We start from the raw sequence: 27,484 nt of genomic DNA, 5'->3' as shown, positions 1-27,484 counted from the left end.
AATAGTTATTTTTCTTCAGTGTGTTAATGATATTGTGCCTATGCAGAAAATCCTTCTATGAAGATTCATATTGAAGTATTTAGTAGTGAAATGTTCTATCTGCAGCAACCTTGCAATGGTTCATGAGAAAGCAAAAATGTTTATATAGAAACAGAAAACAAGCATGTAGACAAAAGGTAAAATGTTGAGAATGAACGAATCTAATAGAATGTTGTATCGCTGTACCATTCTTTCAACCTTTGAGAATTTTGCAAATTCTCAAGATAAAATGTTAGGGAAGGGGAAAGATCCAGTAGAGCAGGAAGGTAATGAGGAATATTGTTTATAATACCCCAAAGGTGGTGTATAATAGATAAAAAAAAAACCAAATAGAAGGACTAGTACTAAGATGTGCATCATTTTCTGAGGCCAGAGGAAAGAAACTGTGAGCACAGTTACAGGAAAGGAAGTAGGTGTGGATGTGGGAAATTGTGAGGGAATACCGCTGATTTCAATCAAACTCCATCAAGTAGGAGGCAAAGTGCAGCAGTGGGCTTGGTGGCATCAACAGAGTGAAGATTTGGAATAGCTGCTATGGGGAATGGCAAAGAAAGCTGACAAGGGATACATACAATATTTTACATGGTGCAGTTGTGACTTAAGTGTGAAAACTGCTCTTCATTTTTGCTCCTATCAACACTCCAAACTTAACTTTTTATAAAATTTAGCAGATTCACATTATCTGATTACCAGACTGAGTCTGGGGGAAAGGGATCTTAACTTTTGTCTTTGACTTTCCATTACCAAGCATAATGCCTGGCACAGTTAAGTAGTCAATGAATACTTTGACTTCTAAACATTAACAGTGCTGGGTTAACTGCTTCTCATGTTTCCACAGCAACACATGTGCCATATACATTATACACCTATACTGTTGCATTTCTGCATCTTTTCTTTTTTTAAAAAAGATTTATTTATTTAATGACAGAGTGACAGAGACAGACTCAGACATATCTTACACTGCTTTTCCAGGCAGGGAGCTGGATAGAAGTACAGCAGCTGACTCAAACTGGTGCAGATATGGCATGCTGGTGTCACAAGTAGTGACTTAATCTGCTATGCTACAAACTGGACCCCTTTTGCATTGTCTTAAAATTACATCTGTTTTACCTAGCAGACTAAAATTTGAGATCAGCTTTGTATTAAAAACTCAGTATAGGCCAGCACCGTGGCTCACTTGGCTACTCCTCCGCCTGTGGTGCCGGCACCCCGGGTTCTAGTCCTGGTTGCTCCTCTTCCAGTCCAGCTCTCTGCTGTGGCCCAGGAGGGAAGTGGAAGATGGCCCAAGTGCTTCAGTCCCTGTACCCGCATGGGAGACCAGGAGGAAGCACTTGGCTCCTGGCTTTGGATCGGTGCAGCGACAGCCATGGCGGCCATTGCGGCAGTGAACCAACGGAAGGAAGCCCTTTCTGTCTCTCCCTCACTGTCTATACTCTCTCTCTAACTCTTCCTGTCAAAAAAACAAAACAAAAACAAACAAAAAACAACAAAACAAAAACTCAGTATAGTTGGCCTAATATACGGCAGGTATTTTCTGTTCTGAACTGATTAAGACTTCACATTTTGGTTTTCAAATGCTTTATTTCTGGATGTACATGTGATTTTAACAAATATGCTTATAAAGCAAAATTAACAATATTACTAAAGTACACTCAACAATATAAAATAAAGTGCTCAATCTCTAAATCATAGTGTTTTGGGGGAAAAATGGCTTTACATTTTCAAAGACACTGGAGGAAAGTTTCCAGAAGATTTATATTCATAAAAAAGTTCAGATGTTGGGTTCAGGTGACCTTTTATGAAAATAATTCAGGCGACCAAGCACTTTTGGTTTCAGGTGCTGCAGACGGGCAATTTTCTGAAAATGCAAAGTAATGTTTGACTTCTGAAAAAGAATCGAGTCCAAGATTTGACTCTCTGGAAATCCAGGCTGAACTTTTACAGCTATATTTAGGAGTTTTCTGTTTTGTAACTATTGCTGTTAGAGTATTGTTTAAATTGAACTTCTTCTTAATTAAACAGTCATCAGTTCTTTGTTTGGCATGTTTCGGTTTCTTCCTTGGTAATTCTTTTTGATCTGGGGAATTATGTGCAGCAAAGCATTTCCTTAGACTCATGACTTGGAATCCAAGCATATCAGAAACAAATACTTTTTTTGTGGTAGGGGGGACCCAATCATCACTATCAGTTTCAAGGCCCTCAGCAATATGATTATGTTTGAAAACTTCTGGTTGTATAACACTAGTTATAATAGGGCTTCTGGATTTCTGTTTGGGTGTTTTTATATTTTTTGGGCAGTTTCGGGTGGCTTCCAGTTTGTCATTTTTAGGAGAAATCCTTGTTTTTCTATTGTTAGCATCAACGTCTGAATAAAAAGCTGCAATTTTTTGGAAAGATTTGTTTATGCCATAAATTCTTGTTTTCTGGAACCCTGCAACTGGAGTTGACTGTGAACATGGAACAAAGTCTTGGCTATCTTCAAAATCATCTTCTGAATCTGACTGAAAAAGAGGTGGAGGGGAGCATGTTCTTGGATGCGTACAGGCAGATATGTTTTGCATGGATAATTTCTGTGAAGGCTGACTGAAGTTTTCAGAAAGTGAGTTCAATGAAAAATCAGCCTCTGCATGATGACTTTCTGCCAGAGATGTTCCCAAATGTAACAAAATATTTTGTGATTTTTTGGTAATTTCTGTTGCAACACCTATTTCTTTACAGATATCATCAAAGAGATCAGCAGAAGCATTGTAGCTACCTTCAAGGCCAGCAGAACAGCTCTGTGTTAACTTATCATTGATATGTCCATAAGGGATATCTTTCAGTGTATTTGTACTTGTATTTGGACTACTACAAGAAATTTCTAAAGAGTATGTAAGTTTCCTACATATTGTAAAATCATCACCTTTGTTTTTTGGCCACCTGTAAGATTGTTTATTTTCTAATTTGCAAAGATCAGAAACATCATACTTCCTAGAACACAATGCTGTCAACTTTTCATTCATTTCTGAAAGTGATTTTCCTCCACATTCATTAAAATATTTGATACTCACAAAAGAATGGTCACTCTCTGAAGTAATGGGCCTGCATAAAATTTCATCCCCACAAGGTATATCTCTGATAGTCTTCTTAAGTGTTGTTTCTGAATCTTTTGAAGAAGGGAAGGCAGCTGACAGAGAAGTATTGTGTAGAAAAAATTGCGAAATATTTCTTCCAAGACTAGTTGTGTTATCTGGTTGTGACTCCTTTTGAACACTAGAACTTGAATTTGTTTCACAGTTGGAGAGGAAATTATCTTTGCTAGAGTCTGTGGCAACTGTTGCTTGTGATGATCTTAAAGCTACAGGTGGTGTGTGCAAGGCTTCAGCACTCTGAGGCATCACAGACAACCTGCCATGGTCTGCATGGAATTCACTGCTGTTATCTGCATCATGTTCCCTATGAGAGGCATCTCTCTGGGTTACAGCAATCTCACTTTCAACAACTGCCAGAAATTTGTTCAGGCTTTCAGAAAATGGCAGATCATCCCAAATCTTGGAGTCACAATCCTGGGAACCACTAGTCATCTCTTCAAGTTTGAGGGGTGAAGGTGAATAATACAGAGATTTCTCTTGAAGGTCAGTGGGGGAATCTGCATCCTGATGCTGGTTACACGGTAGCTCATACTGGGTATACCTATTTTTAATTTCCATTACACTGTGGAAGGATTTTGTGTTATTTGAGTCAAGAGACTCTCGTTTGCTCAAAAGGAACAAATTAGAGTCAGAAAGTCCATTATTATGATAACTGCTGGGTAGTGCACTCAGCTGGTTAGTTTGCAAGCCAATTTCTACATCCAACTTTTCTGCTGTACTGTTTTTATCCATATATGAAACAAGGCTCCATGAACCCTGAATGGGATCATGGCAGCTATTGGAGTCTGTGGCCTCTGCAAAGGAGAAATACTTTCTGTTCTGGTGAAAAGTACTAATAACCTTGTTTTGTTCTAAAGCTGAAAAATCATCATTATCTGTGTGTTGTGAACCAATGGAAGTGAGTTCAAGTGATGGCTGCCAGAATCTTGAAACTTTCTCTCTGTCACAGGACTCAAAAAAATAAGAAGTGCTGTCAGAGCCATATATGCTGCTGAGATCACTATTTGAGTGATCTGAAGTAAGTAAGTGGCTATCAGGTAACTGGGAGGCACAGTGAGATTTCCTGAAATTGGAAGTCTGCAATAGCTGATGAAAGTAGTCAATGACAGTGAAGCCTGCAACACATGGGTCTGGCAGAAGAATCTGGCAAGCTACTAGTGCTTTGACTTCTCTTTTGTGATCGTAGCACTGCTGTAAGAAGTTACTGGAATCTGAACCTTGTCCACGTTGGGTTTCAAAATTCTGTGAAAGAAGTAAATGAAGTCAAGTAAGAATAAAACTTTTTCCTTGACTCATCTGAAACAGGGATTTAAAAGGTCAAAGCTGATATAATTATAAACCTCATCTCCTCTAATTTCAATTCCTTTAGTATTATAGGCAGAATAGCATACATAAGTGACCATAAACTTTGCAATCAAGAGACCTGTCTTTAAATTCTAGTTCCAGAATTTAGTAGTATTGTTGGGCTTTGGGCAAGTTATTTAATATCCCTGATCTTAAAAAAAAAAAAAAAAAGACATATATTTATTTGAAAGGCAGAGTGATAGAGAAGGAGAGGGAGGGAGAGAGAGTGTTCACCCACTGTTTACTCCCCAAGTGGCTGCAATAGCCAGGTCTGGACCAAGAGGAAGCCAGGAGTCAGGAACCACAGGCTGGTTTCCCACATGGGTTACGGGGGCCCAAGCACTTGTGGCAGCCTCCTCTGCTTTCCTAGGTGTATTTGCAGTAAGCTAGAAGGGAAGCAGAGCAACCAGGGCCCAATCAGCACTTAGATATGGGAAGCTGTTTCACAGTGGCTTCATCTTTGTGCCACAATGCCAGTCCCCTCTAAGCTTCGTTTTATCATTTATAAAATAAGGATAAAAGTGTAAGATTATTGTTTAGCAGTAATATGGAAAACAGCATAATACTCAGCAAATAGTAGCTGCTCAATAAATGGTAGCTACCATTGTAGTTTTCATTAGCTTCCATAAACTTTTGAGAGTTTAAAGAAATGTCTCCATTTGTTAAGGGAAGAGAGGTAGAAAGAGCAAGAGGGTAAGTGTGTGTGTGTGTGTGTGTGTGAGAGAGAGAGAGAGAGAGAGAGACAGAAAGAAAGAAGTTCTATAGCTCTTGGTTTCATTTTCGTTTTTGGTTTTTCTTACTTTTTAGTTGTGGAGTACTCTATTCCTCTTTTTTGAAACCCTGATTCCAATGTGGAAAAACTTCCATTTTTTTTTTCTTTAGTATAGATGAGACAGAAAAATTATTACAGCTTTAGAGTCAGAATATTCTTTTTATTTCCTCTACAGTCACTTTTATAATTATTTAACACCATCTTTCTTAATCTATTCTTAATATTCTTATTAACACGCAGATACTTTGTTTTCAATCTAGTTCCTTCCATTTCCTTTTATAGATGACAGAAATGAACAAAATTTGGAAGGCTAAATAAACACCAAATATCAAAATCAACTATCTAACACTTCTGAACTTATAAGAAATTTACATTTTCAAAGCTCTAAAAGCATCCGAACTGGGCTACTTTGACTTTTGAAAGAGGAAGTTGCCACACATGGTGTTTTAACAGATTTCCTACATGTTATTTTTACAATTTAAAGATGTAAGATTCTATAGATCTTCATGTTTATACAACTCCTGAAAATTATCTGGAAAATTAAAATCATTTTATTTACAATGGAAATAACAGAATACTAAAATGAAAACTAGTCTCAATTACCGTGACTCCAAAAATAAAGCTTTGTCCAACAAAGCAAGTTTCAACTGCTTTAGTTAACAGGCTCTGAGTTGTATCGCTGTCCAGTATATCCAAAATTTTACAAGGATCCTGAATATACCTTGATTGGAAAGAAGACAAAAAGTGTGAAGAGATAAAGTTTGAAATTTTACCTTGCCATGAAGCCAGAACATACAATTAGTTTGAATCTTTTGAGTTACATAAAGGGAGGGGGGAAAAATAACTTTATGAGTTACACAATTTGTTCTCTCCAGTTTTCCACAGCACAAGAAAGATCAAACAAATCAACCTGCCCCTGCCAACAAAAAAACAGAGGATCAGTGTAAATAAATTAGATGCCTGTCTAATCAACAGGTCCAGCAATTAAAAAAAAAAAAAAAAAAGTGGCAGTGAAAGCAATGGTAGAAACTTTAGCCCTTCACCTCACTGAAGAGGGAAGTCTTTTTTCTTCCCTGCAATCTGGCTGCAGTCTCTTTTCTGTCTCTTCAAACCAGTTTGCTCTCAACTATAAGGGCATGGACAAAAGACTTCTGCCAAGTGAGTAAGGGGTGGATTGAGAAGGGAAGAAAAGGTTCAATTGCTTACATAGATTCATAGATTCTGAAGGAAATCTGAACGGGTCACAAGATGCTGATGAAGTTGCAACACAAATGAAAAATGACAAAATTTCAACTTTTGATATGCAAACAAACATTCCCTCAAATAGTTTATCTTGCCTGAGGGAACCTTAGCCACTTGAATGCTAACCTTAATTTAGATCATCCTTCAGTATGAAATGATTTTATTTTCTTAGTTTAAATTTCTCTAATTGGATCAGAGTTTTGTGATTTAATATTCTAATTAGTTTAGTTGTCCTGAAAAAAAAAAAAAAAAAAAAAAAAAGAGCCTTACATCACCACAATATGCATTAATGAAAAAGCATGTTTCTTATTAATGATCTTTCAAAAAATGTTTGTTTTATTTATTGGAGAGGAAGAGAGACAAATTCAGTGAGCAAGCAAGTGGGTGGCAGAGACCCAACTACTTGAGTCATCACCTGCTGCCTACCAGGGTACAAGTTAGTAGGAAGCTGGAATTGGGAGCAAAGCAGGCACTCTGATATGGAAGGTGTCCTAAGCAGCATCTCAACTGCTAGGACAAATGCTGGCTGGTTCTTTGATTCTCTTTTAGACGAAACAATGACCTAAGGTCAATGATTATCTTTTTACTAAATGCACATTATCATAAAAAACATGTATCTTCAAATTCTATTGGCATATTAAAGAAGCAGCCAAGGAAAATATGCTTTAAATATTCTTACCTGTGCAAACCAGTGGCAGTAAGTCCAAAAAATGTATCTAAGCAGCTTCCAAATACAGTAATGACAAACAATTTGTTTGATTCTGCAACTTTTAAGGAAAGTTTATATCTGTAGCTAGCATTTTCGGCTTCACCAGTAGAACCACATTTTGAACAACTGGACCTGGAAAAGTAGGGGGAAAAAAGTGTGGAGATATACATTAAAACTTTTTTTCACATAAAACAAACCTACAAAAGTGGCCGGCGCCACGGCTCAATAGGCTAATCCTCTGCCTGCGGTGCCGGCACACCAGGGTTCTAGTCCTGGTCGGGGCGTCGGATTCTGTCCCAGTTGCCCCTCTTCCAGGCCAGCTCTCTGCTGTGGGCGGGAGTGCAGTGGAGGATGGCCCAAGTCCTTGGGCCCTGCACCTGCATGGGAGACCAGGAGAAGCACCTGGCTGCCGGCTTCGGATTACTGCAGCGCGCCGGCCATGGCAGCCATTGGAGGGTGAACCAACAGCAAAGGAAGACCTTTCTCTCTGTCTGTCTCTCTCTCACTGTCCACTCTGCCTGTCAAAAAAAAAATCTACAAAAGTAAAAAATGAAAATATTTTGTGTAAACTTCTCCACAAAGTATATGTTTCTTACACTATTTCATATTAGCTTTTTGATTTTTTCATTCATAACAAATGGTTTTAGCAACTTAAATTAGGCAGCACTAAATTGACAGAAAAGCATATTACATCAGAAGACTACTGAACAGAAATTCTCTCTGGGTAAGAGAGAGAGAGGAAGAAAGGAGAGGCAACAAAGAGTCTTAGAATATATAATAAATATTTATATACAAAGCACTTAACTAATGGCATTTTCTGACTTCTATAAAGATTACTTTAATTCATTGAAATATAGTGAGAATTTATCAAATTACAAAAGTGAGATATGAAAACCATGCAGTCTGTCTTGTATTATAGCAATATCTGATGTGTTCAAAGGATTTCTAATCAAAAAGTACACATTAGAAGAAGTCTATTGCGATATACTAGTTGTCTAGTCTTGGGATAGTTTCTGGATTCCTTGTCTATAATGTCCAGGGCTGAAGAGGATAAAATGAGACAAAATAAAGAGTATAGTACATATCTTACCAACTTAACATGTTATTCTTCTTCTCTCTCATAATTATATATTGTTAGTACTCTCCCTTACACTCAATAATCCCTTTCTTTCTAGTTGTAATAATGCCTTATAACTCTTATTTCCATTTTTCTTAATTTAGCAAATTAACCTCTTAAAACATTTTATGACAATGGGTAATACAAAGACTTTGATTTTCTTCAGGTTGCTAAAGATTGATTTGCAAAATGCAAATAATAAAGAATAATGTTAAATGCAAATAGAAAGTAATGTTAAAGATAGGTGAGGGGGCCGGCGCCGTGGCTCAACAGGCTAATCCTCCGCCTAGCGGCGCCGGCACATGGGGTTCTAGTCCCGGTCGGGGCGCTGGATTCTGTCCCAGCTGCCCCTCTTCCAGGCCAGCTCTCTGCTATGGCCAGGGAGTGCAGCGGAGGATGGCCCAGGTCCTTGGGCCCTGCACCCCATGGGAGACCAGGAGAAGCACCTGGCTCCTGCCTTCAGATCAGCGCGGTGTGCCGGCCGTGGCGGCCATTGGAGGGTGAACCAACGGCAAAGGAAGACCTTTCTCTCTGTCTCTCTCTCACTGTCCACTCTGCCTGTCAAAAAGTAAAAAAAAAAAAAAGAAAAAAGATAGGTGAGGGGTGGACATTTGGCTCCATTCACGAGGGAAACTTGGATTGAATTCCTGGTTCCCAGTTTTGGCATGGCCCTGCCCTGGTTAATACAGCATTTGGGGAATAAACCAGTGGATAATAATTTCTACATCCCTGCGATTAAAAAAAAAAAAAAAAAAGAGGGATTGAGATAGCCACTAGGGGGAGTCTAAAATCCTCAGTCTGCAAAGTGAGTTTTTCCAACAAAGGTTATTCTTTCATTTAAACCACTATTATTAGATCTGTCCTAATTTTTTTTTTTTCCATACTGAGGATAAATCTGTCTCAACCATTCACATAAACTTACTTAAATCTGCTGGAGTTTGTGTTGCAGTTTGGGTGTGAATCACTAGGGAACAAAACTTATATAGTGAAATGAACGAAGTATTCTCAGTATGTATTACTTTTTTTGGAGGTTATACATTAACAGTGCATTCAGGGCCGGTGCTGTGGCGTAGTGGATAAGTCTACCTGCAGGACATGCAGTGTTGGCATCCCAAAAGGGCATCGATTCAAGTCCTGGCTGCTCTTCTTCTGAACAAGCTGTCCACTGTGGACTGGGAAAGCAGTTAAGGGTGGCCCAGGTCCTTGGCCCCTGCACCTGCATGGGAGACCCCGAGGAAGCTCCTGGCTCCTGGCTTAGGATTGGTGCAGCTCTGGCCATTGCGGCCATCTGGGGAGTAAACCAATGGATGGAAGACCTTTCTCTCCCTCTCTGCCTTTGCTTCTCTGTAACTCTAACTTTCCAATAAATAAATACATCTTAAAAACAAAAAAAAAACCAAAAACAAACAAAGAAAAAAACCCCCAAAACAATGCATTCAGGTCTAATGTAAAATTCCTAGCAAATCTTAGAAAAAAAGAAGGAATCTATCTACAAAGGGGAAAATTAGTTTTATTTTTGCCCAAGAATTTATGACCCAAACATCTTAGCCTGAAATTCTTTCTTATATGATATCTTTTGCTAACTATGGGAAAGATGTGGTTAATAATGAACTATTTTGTGAATACAACATCAATGAGTGCTGGGGCTGGTGTGGCTGGTAAAGCTGCCACCTGTAATGCCGGCCTCTCAAATGAGTGTTGGTTAGCGTCCTGGCTGTTCCACTTCTGAACCAGCTCCTTGCTAATGGCCTGGGAAAAGCTGTGGAGCTTGAGCCCCTGCCACCCATGTGGGAAACCTGTGGAAAGTTCCTGGCTCCTGCCAGGTCCAGTGCTGGCCATTGTGGCCATCTGGAGTGTGAACCAGCAGATAGAAGATCTCTCTGTCCCTCCCTCTCTCTGTAATTCTTTAAAATACTAAATCTTTGTATGTACTTTATATTTATTTATTTATTTGAAAGGCAGAGACACAAAAAGAGGGAGAAACAGAGAGAAAGGTCTTCCATTCACTGGTTCACCGCCCAGATGGCTGAAATGGCCAGAGCTGGGCCAATCCGAAGCCAGGAGCTTCTTCTGGGTTTCCCATATGGGTGCAGGGGCCCAAGTATCTGAGCCATCTTCCGCTGCTTTCCCAGGCACATTAGCAGGGAGCTGGATTGGAAGTGGAGCAGCCAGAACTTGAACCAGCACCCATGTGGGACGCCGGCACTGCAGGCGGAGGCTTAACCCTCTATGCCACAGCGCTGGTCCCATAAATATTTTTTGCTAAGGAAGAAAAGTGCTAGCATGTTGAAAAAATTGATAAGAATTTCTCAAATTTTATTATCATAAAATACTTGAATTCATTAAAGTTAAAATTCTGATTTAGTAAGTCTGGGACAAGGCTCTCAAGAATCCTTATTTCTAATAAGCTCTCAGATCATGCTGATGTAGATAGTTCCTTTGACTATACTTTTGAGAAACAAGAGTACAGAAAACATATTCAAATCACAATTTTCTGATGTAACTTCTAGAGGCACTCATATTTCTAACATATTATTACAGAATAATAGTTTTCATACTATTTGGTCACAGAATTTTTATACTCTTAAAAAAGAGTATTGAGAATACCTAAGAACTTTTGTTTATGTAGATAATTTATATCTATATTTCCTTTTTTATTTAGAAAATATTTAATTGAGGGGTCGGTGCTGTGGCACAGTAGGTGAAATCCCTGGCCTGCAGTGCCGGCATCCCATATGGGTGCTGGTTCGAGTCCTGGCTGCTCCATTTTGGATCCAGCTCCCTGCTAATGTGCCTGGGAAAGCAGCAGAGGATGGCCCAAGTCCTTGGGCCCCTACACCCACATGGGAGACTTGGAAGAAGCTACTGGATCCTGATCAGTAGCTCTGGTCATTGTAGCCATTTGGGGAGTGAATCAGTGAATGGAAGACTACTCTTTCTCCATTTCTACCACTCTCTGTAACTCTTTCAAATAAATAAAATAAATCTTAAAAAAAAATTGATAAATGTATTTAAGCTATAGAACATTAACTGAAATATATATACATCTGTCATTACCCACACTGTGCTTAGACTCTGAGAACTTAATAATCTTAAACTTACATTTCTAATTAAAATAACAAATAGATAAAATAGAATATTTTTTTTTGACAGGCAGAGTGGACAGTGAGAGAGAGACAGAGAGAAAGGTCTTCCTTTGCCGTTGGTTCACCCTCCAATGGCCGCTGCGGCTGGCGCACCGCGCTGATCCGAAGCCAGGAGCCAGGTGCTTCTCCTGGTCTCCCATGTGGGTGCAGGGCCCAAGGACTTGGGCCATCCTCCACTGCACACCCGGGCCACAGCAGAGGCCCTGGACAGGAAGAGGGGCAACCAGGACAGAATCCGGCACCCCGACCGGGACTAGAACCCGGTGTGCCAGCACCACAGGCGGAGGATTAGCCTATTGAGCCGTGGCCCCGGTCGATAATTAGAAATTAAAATTGAGAATCTAAAAAGTATTTAATTCACTAAAAATAATAGATTCATTGTATTGTTGACATAAAGAACATGTTTTTATGAAAAATAACTGTGTTCTTAAGTAAAATTAATTAGAAGAGGTGGCAGTGTTTTACATTTTGAAAAACTCTTTAATGTTTGGCTTAAAAAAAAGAAAGCTGGTCTGGCCAACTGGGGAGTGAACCAAAGGATGGAAGACCTCTTTCTGTGTAACTCTGACTTTCAAATAAATAAATAAATACATCTTTAATAAAAATTCCTATAAAAAGATTAAAAAAATAAAGCTGGATTCTTGTATCTACATCATTGTTCAGTCTGTTGAGATATCACATGTAATGTAGCCTTTGGGAAACTCCAATGTGTACTCACAAGAGTCACAGTGGAAAATGTAAATAACCCCTTAGATTTAATGCAAATACAGGTGTAAGCTCAAGCAGCCTCTAGAAGAATCTATATTCAGTAGCTTTAATTTGCTACCATTTTTGTTTGATTCCAGTTAAAACATCATGTTACATTTGCTTATAACTTTAGTGTATTTATATTTAGCCCAGAAGAAGAAATTGATGAATTAAAAATCATTAGTGGTTTTCTAGTTTTGAATCTTTTGAAAATCAGATGAAAGCAATAGATTTATTCTTTCCCCTAAAAAAATTTACACATGACCATATCACACAATATTTGAAATATTTGGGGACTAGAAGATTCATACACAACTATAACCTATAAATGGATTCCAACAAAAGAATACCCAGAATTCATGATTATATTAAATCCCTTCAAAATTTATAAAGCTGGATTAAACTGAATGTATACAAAATAAAAAAAAAAAATGAAAAGAAAAAAAAGTACTTCTAAGGCTTCCATGGTATTTCTCCTCAAAAAGAAGAAAATAATGATCTACGTGGATAAAATTAAATTTGACTTGAGTTAAGTAAGTTTATAATCTTTTTGGGTGGATGGGCATGGGGACAGGATAGTTTCTGAGCTATCATTCCCATTTTAATAGGAAAAGAACGTTACTAGTATTAGAAATGGATTTCTACACTGAATAGACTATGGGGGTATTGTGGTGTAGCAAGTAAAGCCGGTGTCCCATGCAGGTGGCAGTTCAAGTCCTGGCTTTCCACTTCTGATCCAGCTCTCTGCTATGACCTGGGAAAGCAGTAGTAATGTCCCAAATGTTTGGGCCCCAGTGCCCGTGTGGGAGACCTGGAAGAAGCTCCTGGCTTCTGGCTTCGGATCAGTGCAGCTCTGGCTGTTGCAGCCATCTAGGGAGTGAATCAGTGGATGGTAGACTTCTCTCTGCCTCTCTGTAACTCTGCCTTTCAAATTAAAAACAAAAACAAAACAAAACAAAACAAAAAACAAAACAAAACCAAAAAAAAAAAAAAAAAAAAAAGGAGAGGGGTTGCTGGTGTTGTAACTTAGCAGGTTAAGCCTCCACCTGTGATACTGGCATCCTATATGGGTGCTAGTTTGTCTCATGGCTGCTCCACTTCTGATCGAGCTTCCTACTAAAGCACCTGGGAAAGCAGTGGAAGATGGCCCAAGTACTTGGAACCCTGTTACCCATGTGGGAGACCTGGAAGAAGCTCCTGGCTCCTGGCTTTGGCCTGGCCCAGCTCAGGCTGTTGTGGCCATTTGAGGAATGAACCAGTGTATGGAAGATCTTTTTTCTCTCTCCTCCTTTCTCTGAACTCTGCCTTTCAAATTGAAAAAAAAAAAAAAAAAAAAAAAAGAAAAACCAAACTAACTTGGAACCCTAATATAAAGATGAAATGAAATGTTGAAAATAAGAGCCCTACTTACTGCTAAGCACTATGACACACAGCTCATAGGCTCTGTAGAATATAGTTAAAAAACCTCCACTGCTCTAATCTTGGAAGTTAAGAAAAAGTTTATTCCATAAAACACAAAACACCTATCATATCTATTGTCACTAAGGGATTGGGGTTCAAAGAAAATCTTCTGGGAACAATCTTGGCTTTTCAGGATTTCTAAGATCTTCTGCAAAGGTTATAGAGTGGAACTCTGAGCTATAGCAGTAGGGAAATGAAAGTGAGGAGTTTACATTTCCTATGTTGGCTGATTGCAAGTAAGCAAAAAAAAAAAAAAAAAAAAAAAAAAAGGAAAGCAAAAGCCTTAGTATTTTTTGTCAACGTGATACATATATGCAGAGAACACGTTATTTTTTTCATGGATTGTGTTTCCTCAGGCTGTGGATTTTACTTACTTAAGTGGTCCAAATAGAGCTCTTTTCCCAGGGAACATTAAACTCTGGGAAAGAGACAGGGAGTGTTGTTTTGAATATAAATCCTCCTAATTTGGAGGCAACATAATGATTATGATTGTAGACAGCAGGCATATTATTTATGCTTAAATATGTTTCTGCTGCTAACTAGCTGGCTTTGTGATTTGGGGCAAGTTACATAAATTTTCTAAGCTTTGATTGTCTCCTTGGAAGGTTGACATTAACAACAGCACCCACTTCACAGGGCTATTGTATTTAAGAGATATAATGTCTACAAAGCTCCTGGCATAGTGCCCAGCACATAGTAAATATTTATTCACATTATCTTGGCCAGCGCTGTGGCTCAATAGGCTAATCCTCTGCCTAGCAGCACTGGCACACCGGGTTCTAGTCCCGGTCGGGGCGCCGGATTCTGTCCCGGTTGCCCCTCTTCCAGGCCAGCTCTCTGCTGTGGCCCGGGAGTGCAGTGGAGGATGGCCCAAGTGCTTGGGCCCTGCACCCCATGGGAGACCAGGAGAAGCACCTGGCTCCTGCCTTCGGATCAGCGTGGTGCGCCGGCCGCAGTGCGCCAGCCGTGGCGGCCATTGGAGGGTGAACCAACGGCAAAGGAAGACCTTTCTCTCTGTCTCTCTCTCTCTCACTGTCCACTCTGCCTGTCAAAAAGAAAAACAAAAAAACAAAAAAACACCACATTATCTTATTAGCATTACCAGTCTAAAGAGATATCAATGGCATTATTGTTCAACCTAAATTTTTGATGCAGATTACCTTTAAATGAAAACTTGGAAGAAAACCACTTAACTACAGACATTATTGATGTGCGTATCAGACAAATGTTCTCTCTCTATATAGAATGCATATTAACTTATTCAAGGACTTCTAAATACCCTATGTGGCCGATATTATCACTTGGTTTTAGGCTCAGATAATTTAATTACTTGTCCATGGCTCTATATGGTAGGGTTAGGATTTGAACCCAGGACATCTCACTCCTGAGAATTAATATTTTTAATCACCATGATATACTGAAAAAGGGTAAAGAATACTTAAAACAGTTTGTAATAATATTAGCTATCATTTTTTAAAAAGATTTATTTATTTATTTGAAAGTCAGATTTACAGAGAGAGGGAAAGACACAGAAAAAGAGAGAGAGACAGAGAGAGATCCTACATCCACTGGTTCACTCCCCAGATGGCCACAATGGCCAGAGCTAGGCCAATCTGAAACCCAGAGCCTGGAGCTTCTTCTGGGACTCCCACATGGGTGCAGGGACCCAAATACTTGGGGTCATCTTTTGATATAGGGAGCTGGATTGGAAGTAGAGCAGCTGGCACGCTGTGCCGATCCGAAGCCAGGAGCCAGGTACTTCCTCCTGGTCTCCCATGCGGGTACAGGGCCCAAGCACTTGGGCCATCCTCCACTGCCTTCCTGGGCCACAGCAGAGAGCTGGACTGGAAGAGGAGCAACCGGGACAGAACCAGTGCCCCAACTGGGACTAGAACCCAGAGTACCAGTGCCGCAGGCGGAGGATTAGCCTAGTGAGCCACGGCACTGGCCTGGATTGTTTTTGTTTTTGACTTGCAGAGAAGTTATTTTTCTTCTCTGAGGCAGGTATTTAGCAGATTTGGCAGTAACTTGAAACTTCCCCCTAGTAATGGAAGATTACCAACCAGTTCTTTTTTTGGGTTTATAGAAGAATCAATCCCTGATAATTCCTGTGAGAATCTCATGTCCTGATATGGAAAATTTAGTCCCGACTTGCCCTTATGTCATAGAATTCTACAGTATATACCTGTATTTCCTTTCTCATGCTTACAGGCTCTACTTTTTACCTTTTGGAGGCCAGGATTATCCGAGAGAAGCACTTTGGACATGATGGATATATAAAACTTGAATTCTGGAGAGCAAGTACTGAGGCAAGAAGAAATTTTCTTCTTCTATTCATGCAATCACACTGTGGTCTGTAAAATAAAAACAGCCATTGGGACAAATGATAAATCTTTAATTCTACGTGCATACTCAGTAGTTTTTTTTTTTTTATTTTTTTTGCCTTTATAAGAGGAAATTTTATTGTTAACTATTTACCTTAACAGTTTCAGAAAGAGGAACAGGTTTAGCTCAGTCCAACATGATTGGCAGTTGGCAAAATCTAGTGAAGCAAGTGTTCTGATTGCTAAGGATTTAACTTGGATGCTTTTACTACTTAGCCATCTAACACTTCAAACATAATCCAGAGTAAATGCAGCATCTCCTTCCCTTTCACTTTAATATAGCACCTACCTCATTTCAGAATGGAAATACCTTCATTAAATATGATGCCCACAGGAACAAGTTCCCAACAGTATAGCCATGAGGACAGTGCACAAAAACTCAAAATAAAACTCTGTATGATAATTTACTAATCTAAGGAAACAAAACCTTCCAATATATTAAGAAATAAATCCAGTTACAAATGCACTAATAGGTCTATGTGAAGAGGTTCTGGTTTAACTGAAAATGGCTGGCTATTTACAAGATACACAAGCAGGAACGGTGCCCTTAGCCCAGCACTGGCCCTCAGAAGACAAAAGTATTCTCTCTGCTGTAGGCCACATACAAGAATCTTCATAAAGATAGTGATAGATAACGAAATAGAACTAGGTAATGGAGACCTTAAAGTGATGCTAATCCTGTCCATTAATCAAAATAACATTTCTGTGGAAATAAAATCTTGCCACCTAAAATGGAAACTTGGAAAGACGAAAGATATGCAATTTATGTAAATCAATGAGTCAAAGATGTTATCAAAGAGAGCAGAAAGAAGAAAAAGCTAATATTAACACTTTGTTAACCTTAAGTATACATGACTAGTAAGGTTCCACCAAAAGCAGATACATATTCCCAGACGCGTTATCACCCTAGGTCACATGGCAATATCTAAGAATAAGGTAGAATAGGTGATACAGGATACAGAAGACTGCCTTCAGCAATAAAACCTCAAATTCCCTGCTAATGCAAGATACGATGGAATATATACCAGCAAAGGCATCTTTACATCGCTTCTAAAAATCCGGTTTGGAGAAAGAAGTATCATGGTGTATACCCACTTGTGAGCTAGGGGAGATAAAATGGAGCAAAGTTCCCTCCTGAAAATACCATCTCTTACCTGCTTAAATTCCTGCTATTTAGAATGAAGCCTTAACTTCTACACCATGTCCATCTCCCTGAGTTTACTTTGTGCCAATCTCCACCTTACGTATTGCACTTTGAGCCATATTGGTCTTCCTTTTGCTTCTTCAATTTACTAGACTATTTCTCTTCTTAGACTTCCGTGCTTAGTATTATCTTTGCCTTCAATGTTCTTCCCTTAGGGTTTTGAGTAGTTGATTCCCCTTACTCTTCAGTCTATCTCAAGTAGATATCTACAACCCCTTAGATTTTTATGACATTATCTGTTTTATCCTTCATAGTACTGACCAGGCTCTATTATCATCTTCGATATGCATTTGCTTATTTATTTTTCTTTGTTTTATCCACTAGTCTGAAAGTTTCATGAAGACAGTACTTGGTCTGTCTTATTTTCCATTGTATCCCCAGGGCTTCGAAGAATGCTTAGTAAGCACATAGTAAGTTCATGACAAACATTTATTGGATGAAAAGTATAAATAGAATCCTGCAATCTAAAACACTTTTTTGAGAGTGGCCATATGCCATAACCCCTTAAAAAATTCTCTATTATCAAAAATAGGATTGGGCTGGCACAGTGGCATAGCGGGTAAAGCTGCCGCCTGCAGTGCTGGCACCCCATATGGGCACAGGTTCAAGTCCCTGCTGCTCTACTTCCAATCCAGCTCTCTGCTATGGCCAGGGAAACAGTGGAAGATGGCCCAAGTGCTTGGGCCCCTGAGCCTGTATGGGAGGCCCAGAAGAAGCTCCTGGCTTCCAATTGGTGCAGCTCTGGCAGTTGCAGCCAACTGGGGAGTGAAGCAGTGAATGCAAGATCTCTCTCTCTGCCTCTCTGTAACTTGGCCTTTCAAATGAATAAAGAAATTTTTTTAAAAAAGGATGGTTTTTCTTTTTTTTCAATATTGTATACTACTATACTTTTATAGTCCTACCGTTTGTTTTGTCTATTTGGTTTCATTCTCCTTAATGCTTTCTGACTCTCCTCTTTGCTTTTTATGTGCTAATAATTTATGTTAAATTGAGCACAAAAAGGCAATGTGAGCTGTGTTTCTAGCTTCCCCACAGTCTATTTCACATTTCTGTGCCTTTATTTTTTCTACTTGTCCCTCTGTCTAAAATGCTCTTTCATTCTCTTCATGTTTATTTCCCTTCAAGATTCTTCTCAGGTGTCTTTCCCAGGGAGCTTTCCCAGGTTAACTGACTCTACATTTTTATTATCATTTATCACATTATAGAAAATTTATGGGGGCTGCTGCTGTGGTGCAGTGGGTTAACTCCCTGGCCCGAAGTGCCGGCATCCCATATGGGCGCTGTTTCAAGACCTGGCTGCTCCACTTCCTATCCAGCTCTCTGCTATGGCCTGGGAAAGCAGTAGAAGATGGCCCAAGTCCTTGGGCCCCTGCACCCATGTGGGAGACCTGAAAGAAGCTCCTGGCTTCGGATCGCCACAGCTCCTGCTGTTGTGGTCAACTGGGGAGTGAACCATTGGATGGAAGACTCTCTCTCTCTGTCTCTCCTCTCTCTGTGTAGTTCTGACTTTCAAATAAATAAATCAATCTTTAAAAAAAAAAAAAAAGGGCCGGCGCCATGGCTTAACAGGCTAATCCTCCGCCTTGCGGTGCTGGCACACCGGGTTCTAGTCCTGGTTGGGGCGCTGGATTCTATCCCGGTTGCCCCTCTTCCAGGCCAGCTCTCTGCTATGGCCCGGGAAGGCATTGGAGGATGGCCCAAGTGCTTGGGCCCTGCACCCGCAAGGGAGACCAGGAGAAGCACCTGGCTCCTGGCTTCGGATCAGCGAGATGCGCCGGCCGCAGCGGCCATTGGAGGGTGAACCAACGGCAAAAAGGAAGACCTTTCTCTCTGTCTCTCTCTCTCACTCACTATCCACTCTGCCTGTTAAAAAAAAAAAAAAAATTACTTAAAAAAAAATTTATGTTTAAAATGTTTGTTTTTTAGGACCACAGTAAATTCTTAGGATCATCTCTTTATATCCATGAAGTCAAGTTCAAAAATCTTCAATCTGTATTTCAGTTATTAACTCTCTTCATGATTTTGCAGCTTTCCTATCCCTAGCCACAATTTTGCCACATATCACTGAATATAAAACACCATTTTACCAAATCATAAAATCATCTTACATATGTATATGGAGTACACAGAGTAGTTTACTATACAGTACCTGAATTGATATTTACTCATTATTTGCATTTTATTCTTACTTGTAACATTTTTCTTAATTGTGGTCATTCTGTGAGTAAAGACTATTTTCTATAAGGCATTAAAATAGAATTTTATATTGTGTAACAAATATATGAATATCCATCAAATCATATTCTTTATACAATTGTTACCAGATGCAAACTTTAAGGAATGAATTAAACCTGTACAGGACACTGTACAAAGTATCATGGAGAAAAAAAAGAACTTCTTTTCCTAAAAAGTTTACTGTATAATTAGGGAAACAATATACAAACATGAAAAACCTAGCTAAGCAGGAACTCTTGGGATTAATTTTAAAATCAATAGAGCAAGTACTAATTGGCTCTATTTTTAAAGGTTATAATGTCTTTATTTAAGGGCTTAATGCCCCCTAGTGCATCAAATAAGTATTACTAAAAACTCTAACACTAGAGAATTCAAATGAAAAAGATCAATAAAATATTTTACCATTTCTATTTCTTCTGATGAACTCTGGCAAATGGCAAAAACAATTTCCAATTCCTGTATGGTGGACAACCATATATGATCCTTTCAAACTGTCACTGTTAGATATCTGTTTTCATAATTCCTTCATGAACCTTGTCACCTCGTTTATCTTCTATGTACTGCCTGACTCGCTGAACGGTGAATGTATGTGTGATGGAAAATTGAGTGATACATCAGAAATAAGTATTAAAGTTAGGAAAATATGATGATGGAGGACAAATTCAGATGTCTTGCAGCTTATCAGTTTTATTGGGAAGGATAATTGCATATTATATTTCTTTTAGCTCCATCACAATCAGCAAACCATATTCCAATTTAATAAGATCAGTGTATTTACTTATCCAAGTTATTCATTGTGGAGCTGCTAAATGCCAGGTAGTGGGAATAGTGTAAGTGACAAACAAACTGACAAATTCCCTTCTAGTGCAAGAGATAGACCTTAAACAGATAAACATGAAAAACTAACCACAATTGTGGTAAATTCTATAAAGAAAATGTACATAATATCATGAGCAAATATAGCAAGGTGCCTAATCTAGTTTTTGTTTAGGGGGATAGGGAGAGAGTAAGATAGGAAAATACATTATCTTTTTAAGAAAAAGTATTTTTCCTCTGTGGTGGTATTAAAAGTTCTTTCTTTTCTCTTTCTTCCTTCCTTCCTTTCTTTCTTATTTTTTTTTTAAGATTTATCCATTTATCTTGAAAGGGCTACAGAGAGAAAAAGAGACAGAGAGATTTTCCATCTGCTGGTCACTCCCCAGATGGCCACAACAGCTAGGGCTGGGCTAGGCCGAAGCCAGGAGCCAGGATCCTCCTCTAGGTCTCCCTTGTGGGTGCAGAGGCCCAAGGACTTGAGCCATCTTCAGCTGTTTTTCCCAGGCCATTAGCAGGGAGCTGGATGGGAAGTGGAGCAGTTGATTTCTCAACAATGTTGCGGTGGATTAGTTTCCGACAGGAGGAGCATGGTAGGGGCAAGAGGCGCGGAGTCACCACACAGACCCCGGGAGTCCAGTGAAAGCAGGCCTGAGGCGAGCAGCCTGCAGACTCCTCTGAGTTAGTACAACAGCTTATATTGCCAAGACCAGCCAATCCGGTCAAGGGGCGGTCTATGTCCCAACCAATCACAGCCTGTTGCCAGGCAGTTTCTGAAACCATCCAATCACGGCCTGCCATCAGTCAGGCTCTGTTGTCATGTGGTTTCCGAAGCCATCCAATCACGGCCTGTTGCCAGGCAGTTTCTGTTGTCAGCGGCCATCTTGATATGACCTTTTCACCTCATTCCACCACAGAAGAGCTGGGACACAAACCGGCACCCACATGGGATGCTGGCGTCGAAGGTGGTGGCTTTACCTGTTACACCAGATTGCCAGTTCCTAAAAGTTCTTTTTATTTCTTTTAGATATTTAAAATATTTTCTAAAAGTATCAGCAGGGCCAGTGCTGTAGTGCCGTGCATTAAAGCCCTGGCCTACAGCACTGGTATCCCATATGGGCGTCAGTTCGGGTCCTGGCTACTCCACTTCTGATCCAACTCTCTGCTATGGCCTGGGAAAGCAGTAGAGGATGGCCCAAGTCCTTGGGCCCCTGCACCTGCATGGGAGGCCTGGAAGAGGCTTCTGGCTCCAGATCAGCTCAGCTCTGGCTATTGCGGTCATTTGGGGAGTGAACCAGCGGATGGAAGACCTCTCTCTGTCTCTCTCTAGCTCTACCTCTCTAACTCTTTCAAATAAATAAAATAAATCTTTTTTTTTTTTTTTGACAGGTAGAGTGGACAGTGAGAGAGAGAGAGAGAGAGACAGAGAGAAAGGTCTTCCTTTGCTGTTGGTTCACCCTCCAATGGCCGCCGCGGCTGGCGCGCTTGGCCGGTGCACCGCGCTGATCCGATGGCAGGAGCCAGGTACTTATCCTGGTCTCCCATATGGGTGCAGGGCCCAAGCACTTGGGCCATCCTCCACTGCACTCCCGGGCCATAGCAGAGAGCTGGCCTGGAAGAGGGGCAACCAGGATAGAATCCGGCGCCCCAACCGGGACTAGAACCCGGTGTGCCGGCGCCGCTAGGCGGAGGATTAGCCTGTTGAGCCACGGCGCAGGCCAAATAAAATAAATCTTTAAAAAATATCAGCTCCTCTTAATCTCACACATAAAGTAGAAATCAGGATGTCGGGGTGGAAAGAAGGAAAAAAGTCAAGCGTTAGGGAAGATCAATGGGAACTAAATAGGACTTCAGTTGGCTTTTTTTTTTTAAATAAGATTTATTTATTTATTTGAAAGAGTTACACAAAGAGGAGAGGCAAAGAGAGAGAGAGAGAGAGAGAGAGAGAGAGAGAGAGAGAGAGGTCTTCCATCCACTGGTTCACTCTCCAATTGGGCAACAGCCGGAGCTGCGCCAATGTGAAGCTAGAAGTCAGAAGCTTCTTCTGGGTCTCCCACACAGGTGCAAGGGCCCAAGGACTTGGGTCATCTTCCACTGCTTTCCCAGGCCATAGCAGAGAGCTGGATTGGAAGTGGAGCAGCCGGGTCTCGAATCGGCACCCATGTGGGATGCCAGTTGCCAGTGCTTCAGGCCAGGGTGTTAACCCACTGTGCCACAGCGCCGGCCCCTGACTTTTGTTTTAAAAGCTCAAGGATTGCTTAGGTCAGTGTTCAGGAATAAAGGCTCTGACAGACTTGCTCAATAAAATATGTGTGATCAAGCTGGACATACGCCACACTTTTCTAACTTACCATGGAATATTCTGGAATACTTGCTTTTTCCCTTTTTTAGTCAAGTCATATGGGGAATTAAATCATCCAAAGATGCTTTACTAACTTACCACAGGTAAAAAAATAAATACATGGGGCCAGCTTTATGGTGCAATGGATAAAACTGCTATCTGCAACATCAGCATCACATATGGGTGACATTTGAGACTTGGCTGTTCCTTTCCGATCCAGTTCTCTGCTAATGGCCTGGGTAAAGCAATGGAAGATGGCCCAAGTGCTTACGCCCCTGCCATCCTTGTGGGAGACTCAGAAACAGCTCCTAGCTTCGGTCTGGGTACCTATCCCTGGCCTTTGGGACTATCTGGGGAATGAACCAGTGGATGGAAGATCTTGCTTTCTTGTCTCTGTAAGTCTTTCAAATAAATCCATCTTAAAAATTAATTAATTAATTAAAATGTCACAGGAAATTATACATAAGAAGTCCATATATAAAAATATTTTTTTCTGGAAGGCTGGAGTATAAATACATGTTGAGCCAAATTATAAACAGAAAGCTGCATGAAGAAGAGTCATTAGGTGAATCAACTATTTAATGGAATCAGGCTAATTCCTAATATATTATTTTCATTCTAGAGATAGTTTTTTTTTTTTTTTTAAAGATTTATTTATTTGAAAGACAGAGTTACAGAGAGAGGGAGAGACAGAGAGGTCTTCCATCCACTGGTTCACTCCCCAGATGGCCACAATGGCCAGAGCTGAGCTGATCTGAAGCCAGGAGCCAGGAGCTGCATCTGGGTCTCCCACACGGGTACAGAGGCCCAAGGACTTGGACCATCTTCTACTGCTTTCCTACGCCATTGCAGAGAGCTGGATCAGAAGAGGAGCAGCCGGGTCTAGAACCAGCGCCCATATGGGATGTCGGTGCTTCAGGCCAGGGCTTTACCCCACTGTGCCAGAGCACTGACCCCGAGATGGTTTTGTTAATGGGATGAGATATACAAAGCGATTTCAAAAAGTTCATGAATAAAGAGAATTAAAGGATGAGATTAGGGACCAGTGTTGTGGTATGGAGGGTTAAGCCACCATTTGGAGTGCTGGCATCCTTTGGGGTTCTAATCCTGGCTGCTCCACTTCTGATCCTGCTCCCTGCTAGTGTGCCTGGGAAAGCAGCAGTGCTTGCACTTTTGTACCCATGTGGGAGACTTGGAAGAAGCTCTTGGCTTCTGCCAGGCACAGCCCTGGCCATTGTGGCCATTTAGGGAGTGAACCAGTGGATCAAGATCTCTGTCTCTCTCTGCCCTATCTCTGTAATTCTGCCTTTCAAATTTTTTTTTTAAAGATGAGTTTATTTTGGTGCAAAACCTTTATGAAATCCATGACTAATTTTTCATAATATGTGCTTTCCATGAGTTTTTTTGATGATTCCTCACATACATGGATTTCAAAATTTTTCACCCAAAGAAACTTCTCTTTTAATTTCATTTTCCATGAACTTTTTGAAGTACCCTCATATATGCTGCATTCTAATTCCATGCTAGCCAAGTAGTTGTCAGACTTGAGTGTGCATCAAAATCACGCCCAATAAAATAGATGGCTGGACCTGAACTGTGGAATTTGATTCAGTAAATCTGCGATGAAGATTGGAGAATCTGCATTTCTGACAAGTTCCTAGGTAATGGCCACATAACTTGCCCACACTTGAAAACCATGGGTTTAGCCACTGAGATTGTCTGATGATGAACACATGTGACTACATGGCTATAGGTATATCCCAAAGTCCAGGATCATTTCAGTCTCTTTTAGACTACTGTGTAATTCTTTGCCCTGATTCATTCTTGCTGACCTTTCAGTTTAACTTCCTCCCATCAAGTTCTTAGAAAGCACATTAATAGTCTATGAAAATCCTTTCTCATAAACATGTATGCATATCAATATACTTTATTTTCTTCTTTGGGCTAGATTAGAAAATCCAGAATAATTGTTAAGCATTAGCTCCAGGAGAAAAATTCAGTTAAGTATTTAGTATGAATTGGCATATGCAGATGGTAATGAAGAAAAGACAGAAAATTCTAAGATGTGAATCCTATCAAACTTTATAATCCAGTCAAGCTCATAATTTCTTCTGATTGCTTTATAATGTGCAAAGTACTTTTACATCATTATCCAATTAAAGGTTAAGAAGCAGATGGAATCAGATGTGGAACTCATGTATTCTGATGAGCAGTTAACCATCCTTTCTAGTTCATTAATAGTAATGAATATTAGCTTTACACTTGAAAATCTGGTCGTATTTGTTGAACGATTGTGCCCAAAGCATGAAATAACTCCTTTCAAAAACTAGTCCCTAGTTCTAATGACATGAGGGGGAAAAAAGGTATGACCAACTCTTTTCCCTTTCTTTATTCTTCCCCAAACTGTTTTGGTCTTGCAAGAAAATCTTTGTCACCTTTTGCTCTCAGATTTCCACTGCATATTTTACAGGCCTAGAGGCGTGGGAGGGGGGAGTATTTTGAAGTATTTCCTTAACTCCAATAGTCTCCTCCAAGGGCACATACTTGGTCTAATTATGTTTTTCAATCTGTGATTTTTAATACTCACACTACAAAACAAATGGAAATGGATGTTAATGGAAATCAATAAAACTGATAGAACCCCACAGATGAAATATTAAATTCCTATCATGTTATCTCTGGGGGCTATCCACAGCCAGTTAAGAATCTTTTGGCATGTCCTTCGGGTACCTGATATATCTGTACTCTATTTTTTTCAATAATAGTCATAACAATTCCCTGAGAAATAATTTACTGACATTAACATGCAATTTTAGAAAAGAGGGAGGTAGAGGACTGAAAATTAAATATGAAGATACTTCAAAAAGTTCATGGAATAATGAGCCATAAGCTTATTTTGGTGCAGAGCTTTTTGTTAAATTCATGCCTAGCTTTTTCATATTTTCCATGACCAGGTTAAGTCTGTACTTTTGGGGTCAGCACTGTGGCAAAGCCACTGTCTGTGACACCAGCATCCCATATGGGTGCCTTTTGAATTCTGGCTGCTCCACTTCTGATCCAGCTCCCTGCTGAGTCACCTGAGAAAGCAGCTGAGGATGACCCACGTGCTTGGGCCCACTGCACCTATGTGGGAGATCTGGAGGAAGCTCCTGGCTCCCGTCTGGCCCTTGTGGCCATTTGGGGAGTGAACCAGCGGATGGAAGATCTCTCTGTCTCTACCTCTCTCTAATTCTGCCTTTCAAATAAATATATAAAATAAATCTCTGAAAAAAAAAAAAAAAAACCCTGCATTTTCTCCGTCTGGCAGTGCGGAGTCTGGATTGGAAAGCAGCAATACTGAAATCAGGGAAACCAGCTGGGAGGCTCTTTCACAGTTATATAGCAGTTATAGGGTTGATCCAAAGTAATGTCAGTGAAAGCGGAGACAAATAAACGGAGCTGAGCTATTCAAGGGGCTGGTATGCTTGCTTGGATGTGAGAAGAGGAAGGATCTAGGAAACTTTCCAGTTTTTAGTTCGAGCCTATGGGTAGGTTAAGCATTACTATAATCCCTGCGGACTATCAAAGCAGTTTGGGAAAGACCCCTTTTCAGTACGTACTACCCTGCACAGTAGGCAGCTGACAACGTAAGCGAGAGTCGCCCCCTTTCCTATTTCCGGTTCTAGAAGCCCACCGTCACTAGCTCCACCGCACAGCACAGTAAATGGTTTGCAAACGTTCACGGAGTGACCGCAAAAACACTGAGTGTAAAATAAAATGATGGGTCTTTTTACTCCTCCATACGCACGTCCGCTCCTTTATACAGAAATGAAGTCCTGCAGCAAACAAAATGCAGGGCTCAGCGTTTCACTCACAACAACGTAGAGGGCCTCGGTAGCAATCCCTGGCCATTGTTCTCCCCAAAAACCTCCTTCCCAGCTCCTCACCTGAGGTACAGGACTGGGGGACCAGCCCAGGCAACGCTCCGCCAACTACCGGAATCCACAGCTCCCCGGGCGCCCGCCAATCAAATCTCCCGCGCTCCCTTCCGCCGGAAGTGACGTTCGGGCCGTGGCTCCTCAGAGCCAATCACGAGAGGCGCCGCAGAGAGGGGGCGACAAGCCGCCAACTTCTGCGAGCATTGGGAAGTGACTTTGTGTGAAACTAGGGTGGAGGCGTGTTTGAGGGGATTTATTTCCCGCCTGATGGAGTAGTACTACTACGTAAAGCCGACTTGGGGGCACAGCGGAGGCAGCTGGGAGTGGAGGTCCCGGGGAGGCGTGGGAGCGGGTGGCACTGCCTTGGGGCCTGTCCGGCGGGTTGACTGGAGGAGAATAGAGTTGGCTGAGTCGGGAGGACTGAGGGCGGCGCTGTCTGAGGTGGGTGGCGGGACGGGGGCGGAGGGACGAAAGGGGTGGCAGTGACAGGGAGAGAGCTGGGCCCGCGAGTGAGTTAGCAGGTTCCGGGAACAGAAAGGAGGCGTCACCAGGAAGAAGAGTCCCGGACTGGGCGGGATTCGGGCAGTGTGGGCTCTGAGCGGCCTCCCCAAAGGGCGGGTTGAGCGGGCAGCTGGGAGGGGTTGGTGCACCAGAACACCGGTACCACGGGAGGCGACAGAATGGAGGTTAGCTGCAAGGCGCGCGACCTTTGGAGCCGGACGGAGGGGGCTGCGAAGCCCCGCTCCCCTGTCCGCTCTCTGAGTGACCCAGTACAAGTCCCTGCACCTCCCTGAGACCCAGTTTCCTTATAACGATCGTGCAGGAAGCGCAGATGGTTGAATTCGGTGACATGGTATGCGCACTGTCATGCTTACTTTTGGA

The 27,484-nt window shown here is 41.0% G+C and overlaps 1 protein-coding gene across 2 annotated transcripts; it reads right to left on the bottom strand.

The window, feature by feature from the left end:
- Positions 1–1,610: 1,610 nt before the first annotated feature.
- DDIAS (DNA damage induced apoptosis suppressor) lies at positions 1,611–26,998 on the bottom strand. Of its 2 annotated transcripts, XM_062196784.1 has the most exons (5): positions 26,612–26,998; positions 15,934–16,062; positions 7,208–7,369; positions 5,890–6,007; positions 1,611–4,412 (listed from the first exon to the last, which is right to left on the bottom strand). In XM_062196784.1, the coding sequence occupies exons 2-5, from the start codon at positions 16,044–16,046 to the stop codon at positions 1,836–1,838; spliced, it is 2,970 nt and encodes a 989-aa protein (XP_062052768.1). In that variant the 5' UTR covers positions 16,047–16,062; positions 26,612–26,998; the 3' UTR covers positions 1,611–1,835. The 2 variants fall into 2 exon arrangements, with proteins under 2 accessions (XP_062052768.1, XP_062052769.1); XM_062196785.1 differs by lacking the exons at positions 5,890–6,007; positions 15,934–16,062; positions 26,612–26,998 and adding an exon at positions 6,060–6,202 and having other exon boundaries at positions 7,208–7,292.
- Between the last annotated feature and the right edge of the window lie 486 nt (positions 26,999–27,484).

This window comes from Lepus europaeus, chromosome 7 (genome assembly GCF_033115175.1).
Source record: "Lepus europaeus isolate LE1 chromosome 7, mLepTim1.pri, whole genome shotgun sequence".
Taxonomy (NCBI): domain Eukaryota; kingdom Metazoa; phylum Chordata; class Mammalia; order Lagomorpha; family Leporidae; genus Lepus; species Lepus europaeus.
Note: the sequence above shows the minus strand (reverse complement) of the source record. Positions and strands in the feature narration are given on the sequence as shown.

Coding starts and splice junctions, on each gene's coding strand:
- DDIAS (XM_062196784.1), bottom strand. CDS start 16,046: ATGAATAGAAGAAGAAAATTTCTTCTTGCCTCAGTACTTGCTCTCCAG. Junction 7,370..15,933: donor ATAATCCTGGCCTCCAAAAG/GTAAAAAGTAGA, acceptor CTACTTTTCCAG/GTCCAGTTGTTCAAAATGTG. Junction 6,008..7,207: donor ACTGCCACTGGTTTGCACAG/GTAAGAATATTT, acceptor TTTCCAATCAAG/GTATATTCAGGATCCTTGTA.